Raw genomic sequence first — 11,156 nt, 5'->3', positions numbered from 1 at the left:
GGCGGACTGATAAATTACGTGAAGAAAACGGTGGTCGTCCGAAAACGTTCAAAGGTCCTATAATGGTGCTGATCTTTATTTACCTTGATAGGGTGGTTTTCAAGTCGAGAAAGGTTGAACGTGTGTTTCCAACGTTATGCACGTGGACCAAGGAGGATATTTCATTTCGTATATCTCAAGAAAAGGCGCAGGCTAATTGGTTTGGTGCTGGTTTTATTGAAAACCGGTTGGAGAAGCAGCCAGGATGTTTTGGAGAAGGGTATGTGGAACCCACCATTCCATCTGACAATGTGCCTGAGCAAGTTCATCCTAATGTGTCTGACAAACGATCGCGTATCAGTGTTTGTATTGACAACATGGTCCAGGCAGGGAAAGCTCTTGCTCGTGCATTCGAGAACTTTTCAGAAGCGATCAATAGCGCTAAAATTATAATGCCACAATCTGTAATTGTCGGGTAGCTGTCTGCAATGGCAGATTCTTTGATGGGTGGGTTTCAATTAACACCACCCAGCAAATCTGATGGAGAAGTTGGGACTAAGAGAGATCACAGTGATGATGCGCGCACTGACACGTGCAATGTTACATCTGGTGCTGCCCAACGGTTAAATGTGTCTAATGGATTAGACGGTGCTCAGGTTAAGGCTACTACGGTGAATATGGCAGATACGAAAGTTCACGGTGCCCGGGTGACATCTACAACAGGGGGTACAGGTGATGACCCATGTTGGGATGACCCAACCTTCCTGGAAGCTCTTTTCGAGTTAAGTAATGCGTTTAACAAGGACCCCGTTAATGAGCCTCTTCCAAAGAAACAACGTGTTGCTCCCGAGTATCCCACCTTCAACCTTTTTGAATCTCAGGAAAAATCTGAATCAGCTGGTACATACGATCATCCTACTCCAACTGTTAATTCCCCCCATCAGCACCTACTTCAATTCAGACCCGTCCGATCATCTCTGCTCTCCCAGTTCAAGAAGAGGCCAAACCACATAGCAAGAGGGACATAGTTGTTCCAGATGTATTGAAATCGCCTTTTGTGGTAAGGAACATATCCATGCTTTCTGACTTGAGCCAAGCTGAGAAAGATGTTTCTGAGCTAGTATTCCGGGATGGTTTGGATGATAGGTAAGTTTGCATATTCTGTATACACATTTATGTTTTTTTCTTTTTTAGCTTACCTATCACCTCAACAATCATATTTATAGAACTAATCAATGTACCTACATGTGTTCATATTTTCAGCGATGTATTGTTCAGAAATCAGTATTTTCAATTAAGACGATGCGACTTAAAGTCTTTGATCGTAAGCATGAAGATATCTGCAAATGTAATCAATGCACGGGGTCATCTTTTAAACAAGAAATAGGAGTTAAAAGCGGCCTCATCCCCTTTGCGTTTATACGCTTTTGTTACTCCCAATGTAAGACACTCATTTGTAGATATTTATTTTTATTATCGACTTAAAGTGGTGTTGGCATATAATCCCCTTTTATCGGCTTGTAATGTACTATTTGGGTCTCAACGATTCTGTCGTGTATTATTTGTAGGGAATTATATGTGAAGACGGCACTGATTATGATCAACTGAAACTAGTGAGTCTCTCTCATTTTCGTTTCATTTCTAGTAGAATGTTTAATTTTTGGCTGGTTGTTTTAACTAAGGTACCCTTGTGTTTTTTCAAACCCAGATGTTCTTTCCATTCACACTCCCCGAGCCGTTCCTGATCTGTGTCAACTTCATGTCCCGAACGATTGAAGTTATCCACCCAAAGCGGCCTCAAAGTTTGAATTTCACTGGATCTGTCCGGATGGTGGTGTGTATTTGTTCTTACTGCCCTTTATACTTGACAAAGTTTCATTGTCAGTTTCCATTGTCCGGATTGAAGTTATCCTTCCATGTTTTGTGACATTAGCCTGATGTCTTTCTTTTAGAGGGATTTTATTCGGTGTGAAATGACTGCCAAATCAACCAGATTTGGGACAGTTCAATTTTTTAAATGTGAAGAATTTGTGCCCAAACTGCACATGATCGATGATGTGGATAACTGCATTTACCAGATGTGTTACATGGAGACATATGCAGGCTGTCGTCAAGCCCTCAAAACGCAAGTCGTAAATGTAAGAAGTGTCCGTTCCTCTTCCCACACGCTAACCAATTCAGTAGATACATCAACCATACTGATAGTTATATGCCTTTCACCACGCAGACCAGGACAGAAGCTGCAGTTGACAAAGTTCTTTTTAGACAGAAGCTGAAGTACTGTTTTGCTATCCTCACATGCGATCAGAACGAACTGTCGAACCAAGTGGTGATATCTGCAAGGCGTCTCAACATCAAAACTGGGTAAGCAGACCTTTTTTTTGTAAAAACTTTTTTGGATTGTTAATGTTTTACTTTACACCAACTAATTATATCCTTTCCATTTCTTTTTAAGAAAACAAGCTGTTGAAGAAGAAGTTAACTACTCTAATTTGCATCTTTTGAATTATGTGTTCTCACCGTCAAATGGAGATGCAGCTAAATAGTAATCATATTCTTATACTAACATTTTGAATTATTGAAATTATTTAATAACCAGTGTGTCAAGTTTTATTACCACATACTCACTATACTGCGTTTATTTCAGTGACGTCGTAGTTCAGACAAACTTCGGGCAATTAACAAAAGAATGCATGTCCTCTTTGAGACCTCGGAAATGGGTTGCTGATATGGTACTCTTATTTTATATGTTATGACTTGTCTCTTTCCATGTTACACAACACATAACAGCATTCATGGAACAAATGCAGGTAATTGACATGTTTGGTGTATATTCAACTATACTCTCTCCGGATTTGTTGTATATTCCAACAACTGCACGTGTGAGCATCCCCTTTTTTGTTGTACCTCAATAAACAATATCTGGAAATTTCTTTTTTTCTTCATTTTTTTTTTCAATTTTCCTTCGTTTGTAATAATTATCTGCGTTGTACTGTTCAATGTAGCATCTTAACCCAGTTCGAGACAAAACGCTTGGTCGCAACTACATTAAAACCTCTGCATACATGCCAAAGGATGGGACGGGTGTAAAAGTTGTAAGACCACTACTGTTTTCTTCAGCATATAATATGGGGCACGCATTTAATCATTCATGTAGTTATTAAAGTGCTATCAAAACTGGTACGAGAAGGTTGCTTTCCGTTAAGTCAACTTATGTGTCTTTTTATATTGTGATACAAATTTTTATTCCCATCATCGAAAAGGATCACTGGTTTCTTTGTGTGTGTGACTTGGAAATGAAGAACTACGTCCTTAACTCGTTACGTTCTAAGGATCCCCAGGCTGATTTGGAGATTGCTGCTGAAGTGGTACACACTATTATATGTTAACTTCTTTTTTTTAGTATTTTCCTTCTATTTAACTCTAAACCTTTTCAGATTAAATTTATTCTCCTTGGTGTAGGTTAATAATGTCATCCAGATTTTATGCCGTTTGAGAGGGTACAAGCACTTTCTAAGTGTTCCGCTATCTGAATTTGAAAATCGGAAAGTTCCACAGCAGCCAAACTTGTAAGTTCATATCTTTTTATATAGCTTGTTGCCTGACGTTAGCCACTCAGAATTTTAATTGGCTATTTTTGTGGTATGCTTGTGAAGGCATGATTGCGGTGTTTATGTACTCAAGTGGTTAGAAGCTGGTCGTGACAGATCTAAGTGGGAAGCTGCGAACTATTACAAGGTTTATTCCACTTAAAACTTTTTATTTTTTATTTTTCTTTACCTTTTGGCGTGTTTAATATTTTGTTGGAGATCATTTATAACATCAAAGTTGATACATAGACTATGGCTGCATATAGGAAGGAAGTTGCGGTCACCTTATTACGATGGCAAGAAAATCAGCGAACGGTATTATCTATTCATTTTGTTTCCCCACGATCATTTTTCTTCCGTCTATAGACTTATGTTTCCGCCTATATTAACAGCTATGTGATGTTATTTTTTCTTCTGACCATATACTTATGTTGTCGTCCCATCATTTGCTATGTAGATCTTTTGAGTGAGGTGATCCCTGGCAGGCAGAAGTGTGGAACCAAGCAATCAAGGAGTGTGCCCGATTTGTCGGAATGTGTGATTGTGCAAACCTCTTAGGGTTGTGTTGTAATATCTTTTGTTTAGGGGTGTACTGAAAAATGTAATCTGAAATTGTTCAAGAGCTGTGTCAAGTGGACCGATTTTTATGACAATTTGCTAGTTATCATTTTGGATAATCCATATTAATTGGAGTTGGCAATGTGCAAGTATGGTTACACACTCCAGTTTCTTGGTTGACGTTTTTGTTTTAAATACGTTAGGAGATAACAAGGCGTAATTCTGGCCTTGGTTCATTTGACGAATGCTGGCTTAAAACTGGAATGCAGGATTTACGTTAATAGTTACGCCATATTACAACTGACACACATCGATTATATCTACAGATACATCAAAATCACTTTTACGCTCAAGTACGATATTTACTCCCACTTGAACAACTGTTTGTTCATCAGTTAAAGGATTTCACAAATTCAACTTCGTATCAAACAGTATCGTCACCAAACTGTTACAAGATTCCAAAAATGTATGACGGTCGATTTCACCACTTCTTCGAGAATTAATATTACTACCGTACATGTCTTCAACCATGGTCTTACAGGGTAATTTACATAATATTTGATTCGATGATATTTTCAGGAAGGTACGCCATCTTAACTCTGACGCGCATCAATTATAGTTCCAGATACGTAAAATACAAACATTGGAGAACATTAGTATTTTATTGACAAATACGAGTCGCAGTTACACCTTTTAAATAAAAATATGGTTTGGGCCGTACCAAAATTATGATGTTCACAAATCTACGACAAAAAATGTTTGTTCCATATAAAATTTTTGTAGTTATACCAGTTCACTTGTGTAAATTCACGAAAAAAAAAGGCGTAACTCCGGATTTTCACTGTGTGTGCATTCCTTTATCTTGATTACTATTCTCTTTATATTCCTCCTTTTTTTGTCTGCAATATCCATCTGCTTTCCCTTCAATTCCTCAAACCTGGATCAAAGCCTTCCAAATTCACCAACTGTGGTCTAACAAAATTAAAGCTAAATTTTTAATCATAATTAGTCAGAGTTGTATATTTCCCAACTATGGTCTAACAAAAGTAGTATTTTTACCAAATCAGAACTTCATGCTCTTCATGCTCTCCCGGGGCAATTCCGACTATCATGGAAACCTAATTCACCACAAGCATTACATTTTCTAGGCGCTTTCTTATGTTCTTGCACAGCTTTATCCTTTTGGGATACCAATCGTTTTCCAGATCCCTTAGTTTTTGATTGTATAGGATTTAAGACTGTAACTTCAGTCGGTATCTTTGTACCTAACAACATTTCAAGCTCTTTATTTTTGTTTCTGGACTTTTCACATGTGACACCACTGCTACATTCAGACGGGCTACTTTCTAAGATCATCTTGTCCTTGAAACCTTTAAGTAGGTCCATTAACTCGTCGATACACTCCGGCTTCTGTTCTGCTATTGTCACACAGAAGAATAATTCAGACCATAGGTTGCCAAGCTTGATTTTCTGAACCTCTAAAGCACTGCAATCTTCATTCAAGGTTTCAAGCAAATTACCACAAAGTAGCTGACATAGAGCCAATTTGCTCCATCTACCTAGCAAATAATTGTTGGGCACTTTTTCAAATCCTTGTTCCTTCAACACATAGAGAGCATGTCGGCACAGGATACCATGCCTCTCAAATTTTTTGCATGAGCAGCTTAACTTCACTCCATCAGGAATAAATCCAACATAATATACCTTATTTCTCTCACGATCATGGATGGGAATGTTGTCTGATGTATTAACCCCTAAAACGTTAACCCCACAAGTAAAACAGGCAGCGTTCCACTCGACCTGAAATTCAGCAAATATGACCGGAGTGTAAAACACAGAAGCGTGCTTCTCCAAAGGGTGAGGTGTTTCTAGACTAGGGAAAGAATTTTTTGAATCGGCAATTAATTTTGACTGTTTCCATCTTTGAGCGTCCATAGCACTTTCAAATCTCATCAGAAACTCCACCAATGTTAAGTTTGGATTCATGAAATTTCCGAAAAAGCTATTTTCGGACTCAGATCTAGATGTGGTCCTCATTAGTCCACCCAAAAACAAATTTCTGAAATATGCTGGGATCCAGGAAGCTCTCATGTCAAACATCGAAGTTAGCCATTCATGTTCGGTTAACCCGTATAAAGATATAACAGAACACCACCGTTCCTCAAACTCAGCCGCCTCAATGTCTTCTGCCCATACACACGCACATAACTCTTTCATGAAGTTTGTTTTCTATAAAGCGTAGAGCCGATCTTATCATGTAGTTTTTTTCATAATGTGCCACATACAATACCTATGATGAGTTTTGTCCTTGAATACTTTCTTAACCCCTGCCTTTATGCCGGCATCCTGGTCAGTAATTATGCATTTAGGATACTTGCCACCCATTGCGGTAAAAAAAGATTCGAATAGCCATGCAAAACCGTCATCAGACTCATTTCTTAAAAGCCCTGCTGCAAAAGTCACACATTTTTTGTGATTGTCAACCCCCGTAAAAGGAGCAAATATCGTCTTATATGTGTTCATGACAACAATCAGTAGTTTTAGCGAAAACTTACATCAATTCCGTCAAAAAGTTGGTCGATTGAATAAATTTTCGTTGAAATTCTGGGTTATTGATCGATAATCGCAATTTTTTTTTTTTTTTTTTTTTTTAATTGATGTGTTAGATATTTGGTGAGAAAAGTCAGAGTAAGTAATACGGAATTTTTGTATGCGTTGACATCGAGATTCAGCCGTACGATTTTAGTTAATCCATTGGTTATAGTTCGTTCTCACCGTTTGCACCGAGTGTTCGTTCTCACCTGATCCCACCTCTCTCTCTCTCTCTCTCTCTCTCTCTCTCTCTCTCTCTCTCTCTCTATATATATATATATATATATATATATATATATATATATATAGATTTAGGATCCGGTGAGAACGAACACTCGGTGAGAACAATCACCAACCATAGGATTAACATTAATCTAATGGTCCTTGTTTAATACAAAAAAATCCCCACACCACTTAACAGACTTACCACTCATCCTCTCTCACACCTCACATCACCGACATCCTGACTTCCCGATGGCACCACCTCGACACCGCCGGCAACTCCAACGAATTGGCTACGACACCGGTGATACCTTTTCCCTTCACGACCGTCACACCCAACACGAGTGTCTCCTTCAACCGACGGCAACAACTACGTCACCGTCTTGAGTTCAACGATAACCCATTTCCTTTTTTACTCTCACTGTTCTTCCCTTCGCCGGACACCAATTAATATCTGACGAACTCCTATGGTGACTCTCGCACACCATCGTCAGTGATAACTCATGCCTCTACATGAACTCCTCCTTTTCGATGGTTTTACATCTATTTTGACGTATGTACGCAAATATTTGATGTATCTAACCACTATTTTAATATATCTTATAATAGGTACACAAAATTACAGTCTAGATACATCAAAACTGGTTTGAGATACATCAATTTAGGAGCCAGATACATTAATCGACCCATTGGGAACCGAGCTCGATCAAACGAGTCAGGTAAGAAATCTACTGATTTCGCACACCATCGGCAGTGATAACTCATGCCACTACAGTCTGATGGGTTGTTGTCACCGACCACATAGGGGTGGTGGTAATTGTTGGTTAATTGTTGTTAAAGGGGATGGTGGTTGGAGGATGTAGAACTCAAAATCAGAGGAAGGATCATTAGATCCAGGCTTCAGGAAATCTGGAATTTTGTGGATTTGTGATGGAGTTGTGCCAGAATCATGAATGATCGCCATGGTTTCTGGTGGTGGTCATCGACGCCAATAATCGGAGGAAGGAGAATCCAAATTTACGCTTAGAAAATCGGGAAGTTTGGGGCAGTGATGCTCACTGGCCTCGCCGGAGTTGCGCCGACATCATGGACGTTCGCTGGTGATTCTCCGGTGTTGCTGGTGGTGGCCATTGGCGGTGATGGAAGGTGATGGGTGGTAATGTGGAAGATAATGGGAGATGACATTGAAATGTTTTCGGGTACTGTGTTAGTTTCAAAGTGAGAGTGTATTTTGTTATTAATTACGGGGTATTTTATATTTTGGTTAGTCGTTCTCACCGAATGTTCGTTCTCACCGGATCCTACCTATATATATATATATAGGGGCGAGATCCCGTACGAACCAAGTTTCAATACGAATCGTACGAACTAAGGCTAATATACACTGTTACTCTATCTCGCGCAAAAACAAACTCTACAAACTTAACCCTTTTCCTTTCTTATTCCCTACCCCACCCTCGACCTCCATCCACTCTCCTCTCACATCACTCATGCTCACTTGCTGTCGCCGTCGCTGCCGGCAAGATACAACGACGCCGGCGCATGACCGACGACAAGTGTCGGCGCATCACCGACGACTAGTGTCGGCGCATCACCGACGACTAGTGGCGGCACATCTCTTATTTTGTGTGTATCTTCGATCACCACGACCTCTAATTTTCCTTGGCTTTTCACCACCATCGCTTATCGGACCACCGGAGAACACCACCAGTGACTGACTCTGTTGTCGCCGAACCTACTTTGTCGGCGACGTCGACCTCACACAATCGATCCATTTCTGGAGAGATAAGAGCGATCAATGACGGCGAGGGGATATGTGTTTCATTCTTAAGTTTCAGGTTAGTAGATCTTAACAATTAGAAAACAAATGTGGTTTAGTAATGTTGGTGGTTGTTTGAATGTTTCATTAAATTGATTTAATTTGCTAGAAGCGTATAATTATTTGATTTTTCAGTTCTTTTTCTTTAAATGTGGATCTCAATATCTACAACCGGACATCAATATCTTGGCTAGTCATATCTTCCCAAAACATTCTCATTTCATTGATTGTAATCCCTCCTGACGAGTCCACATTCCGTCTACTTGACAATGTATCATACAACTCTGCTGCAAATTCTTTCGAATCTCTCATCCCTTATACCAACAAACAAGTAATACCATGTGTATCCGCACATACTGAATAACTCTTTAGAATGTGGATACACAAAATAGCATCCCGGATACACGCGGTATTACTATTAGATACACAAATCGATTTGTGTATCTAGTAGTAATACCATGTGTATCCGACAGTAATACCTTGTGTATCTGTAATCGATGATTTTAAAAACTGATTTTTATATCCATCCTCTATCCCTATGGTTTTCTCTTCGCCGTCTTTCAAGAATTTCATCATAACTAAGTTCTTTTGATTTAGTAGTAATCTGCCCAAATTCGAATTAACATCTGAAACTGTCAAGTGCTTCTGCTCAATCAGCTGAAAGTTCCTACCATTCAATTTCCGTATTTTCTCAAGGTACTCCGGTGGCGCACATCATAGTTTCTTGTATCCTTACCTTTCTTCGTCTTGCCAGTGTTACCACTCTTCTTGATTTTCGCTGGTTTTCTTGATGTTACTTTCCTGATTTCAGAGCGATTTTCAGCAACAAGGGAAATCACCTTCAGTCTTACAACCGGTTTAGCAGCAGGGGGAATTATCTTCACTCTAATAATTGGTTTAACTGCAGCTATAGTACAGCAATTGACATTCTAAATATCTCAACCAACACTCTAACTTCACTATATAAATCTGCTCCATAGTTTACTTGTACTTGCACCATTACTTGCATAACTAAGCTGGAGCAACAATGGTGATGCAGAGGTCTATACAAGAGCAATGGTGATTAGCGAGTAATCAATCAGAAATTTGCTAAGTTCCATTGGCCCTTCTCGAACCCGAATGATCCACCCTGGCAAACACTATGTTCACCAGCTGAAACTAATAACTAAGGTAAGTTACTTGTTTTTTTTTTCGGGATGGCCGCTGCTTAAAATCAGACATTGCGCTGCACTTATGATCATTGTGACGTCGCCAAATAGTTAAACTTGCTTAATCCGAAGTTTTCTACACTGGTTTATCTTTGATGTTAGATAGCTGCTAAAAGATTCATATGTTTATGTTTGGAGCTGCCGAAGATGTGCATCAGTAAAAACCGGTTTATACAGCAACAAGTATGGAGGAGTCTGACATTTTGTGTTTGTACGGATTTTGTTCTTATGAAGCTTATTGGCGCACTTGGCGACTCCAGCTTAAGATTTTTTCGAAAAGACAATGCTCGTAAATATGTCAAGCAGCTTCCTCAGTATCCAAGGCAACTGTTCTCCATAAGATTTCCTAATACATTTGCTGCAGCTGTTGATTTACTTGAGAGAATGCTCGTCTTTGATCCTATTGAGCGCATAACAGGTATTACCATCATTGTCTTAACTTTTGTCATACGAGTTGTTATCAAACATGACCAATCACATCAGAATATTAATGGAAAAGTATAACCTGTTTTCAACATAATACTGGTTTTCTTATTTTGTACAGTTAATGAGGTGCTCTTTCACCCATATTTAGCCCCTCTTCATGACATAAATGAAGAACCAATCTGTCTTCATCCATTCAGTTTTGATTTTCAATAGCCATCATTTACAGAGGAAAACATCAAGGATCTCATTTGGCGGGAGTCGGTGAGGTGCAACCCCGACCCTGCCATTCAGTAATTGTTATACACCGGAAACATGTACCTATTGTAGTTATATTTATAGACTATAGAATGTGTGCACATTAACCATAAATGTTTTCTTCAGAAAAGGACAAAATGAGTGTTGTGTAGTAGGTTTGGTAGAAATTTATGCTTTTTATATGTCCTTGCAATCAACTTAATGTATTATGGCGTAGAACATTATTTGTATGTCCTTGCAATCAAGAGCAAAAGATCAACACTTCCTTCCCTCCCGGTCGTTTATTCACCTTTAGATACACATATTATTAAGCTCATATACGCATATTATTACCCCCATATACGCATATGAGTACCCCAGACACACAAATCAATTTGTGTATCTGGGCTCCTCGTATGTGTATCTAGCGTCATATTGTACGTATCCAAAGCCGAAACTTAAATGATGACTGCCTACCACCGCACCACCATGCACTATACCGCCCACCGCCACTACTGCAACACCACC

At 39.2% G+C, this 11,156-nt stretch overlaps 2 protein-coding genes across 9 annotated transcripts; one reads left to right on the top strand and one right to left on the bottom strand.

Moving 5' to 3' along the window:
- Positions 1-5,207: 5,207 nt before the first annotated feature.
- Positions 5,208-6,512, bottom strand: LOC141647813 (protein FAR-RED IMPAIRED RESPONSE 1-like). Its single transcript, XM_074456157.1, has 2 exons — positions 6,444-6,512; positions 5,208-6,356 (listed from the first exon to the last, which is right to left on the bottom strand). Exons 1-2 carry the CDS (start codon positions 6,510-6,512, stop codon positions 5,208-5,210), a joined length of 1,218 nt encoding a protein of 405 aa, XP_074312258.1.
- A 1,790-nt stretch (positions 6,513-8,302) lies between these two features.
- Positions 8,303-10,919, top strand: LOC141606067 (mitogen-activated protein kinase 4-like). Of its 8 annotated transcripts, none has more exons than XM_074425093.1 (5): positions 8,303-8,779; positions 9,572-9,655; positions 9,800-9,930; positions 10,107-10,386; positions 10,513-10,919. In XM_074425093.1, the coding sequence occupies exons 3-5, from the start codon at positions 9,880-9,882 to the stop codon at positions 10,605-10,607; spliced, it is 426 nt and encodes a 141-aa protein (XP_074281194.1). In that variant the 5' UTR covers positions 8,303-8,779; positions 9,572-9,655; positions 9,800-9,879; the 3' UTR covers positions 10,608-10,919. The 8 variants fall into 8 exon arrangements, with proteins under 8 accessions (XP_074281194.1, XP_074281185.1, XP_074281219.1 ...); XM_074425084.1 differs by adding an exon at positions 9,361-9,456 and having other exon boundaries at positions 9,572-9,930; XM_074425118.1 differs by lacking the exon at positions 9,572-9,655 and having other exon boundaries at positions 10,203-10,386.
- Positions 10,920-11,156: the final 237 nt, after the last annotated feature.

This window comes from Silene latifolia, chromosome 1, assembly GCF_048544455.1.
Source record: "Silene latifolia isolate original U9 population chromosome 1, ASM4854445v1, whole genome shotgun sequence".
NCBI classification, from domain to species: domain Eukaryota; kingdom Viridiplantae; phylum Streptophyta; class Magnoliopsida; order Caryophyllales; family Caryophyllaceae; genus Silene; species Silene latifolia.
This window is presented reverse-complemented; position numbering and strand designations above follow the sequence as displayed.

What these genes read in the sequence shown, in the direction of transcription:
- LOC141647813 (XM_074456157.1), bottom strand. Translation starts at nt 6,512, where the DNA reads ATGGGTGGCAAGTATCCTAAATGCATAATTACTGACCAGGATGCCGGC. An exon ending in TAAAGGCAGGGGTTAAGAAA is followed by an intron (nt 6,357 to 6,443) that starts GTATTCAAGGAC and finishes TACGCTTTATAG; the next exon opens with AAAACAAACTTCATGAAAGA.
- LOC141606067 (XM_074425102.1), top strand. Translation starts at nt 9,880, where the DNA reads ATGATCCACCCTGGCAAACACTATGTTCACCAGCTGAAACTAATAACT. An exon ending in AGCTGAAACTAATAACTAAG is followed by an intron (nt 9,931 to 10,106) that starts GTAAGTTACTTG and finishes TTATGTTTGGAG; the next exon opens with CTGCCGAAGATGTGCATCAG. An exon ending in TCCTATTGAGCGCATAACAG is followed by an intron (nt 10,387 to 10,512) that starts GTATTACCATCA and finishes TATTTTGTACAG; the next exon opens with TTAATGAGGTGCTCTTTCAC.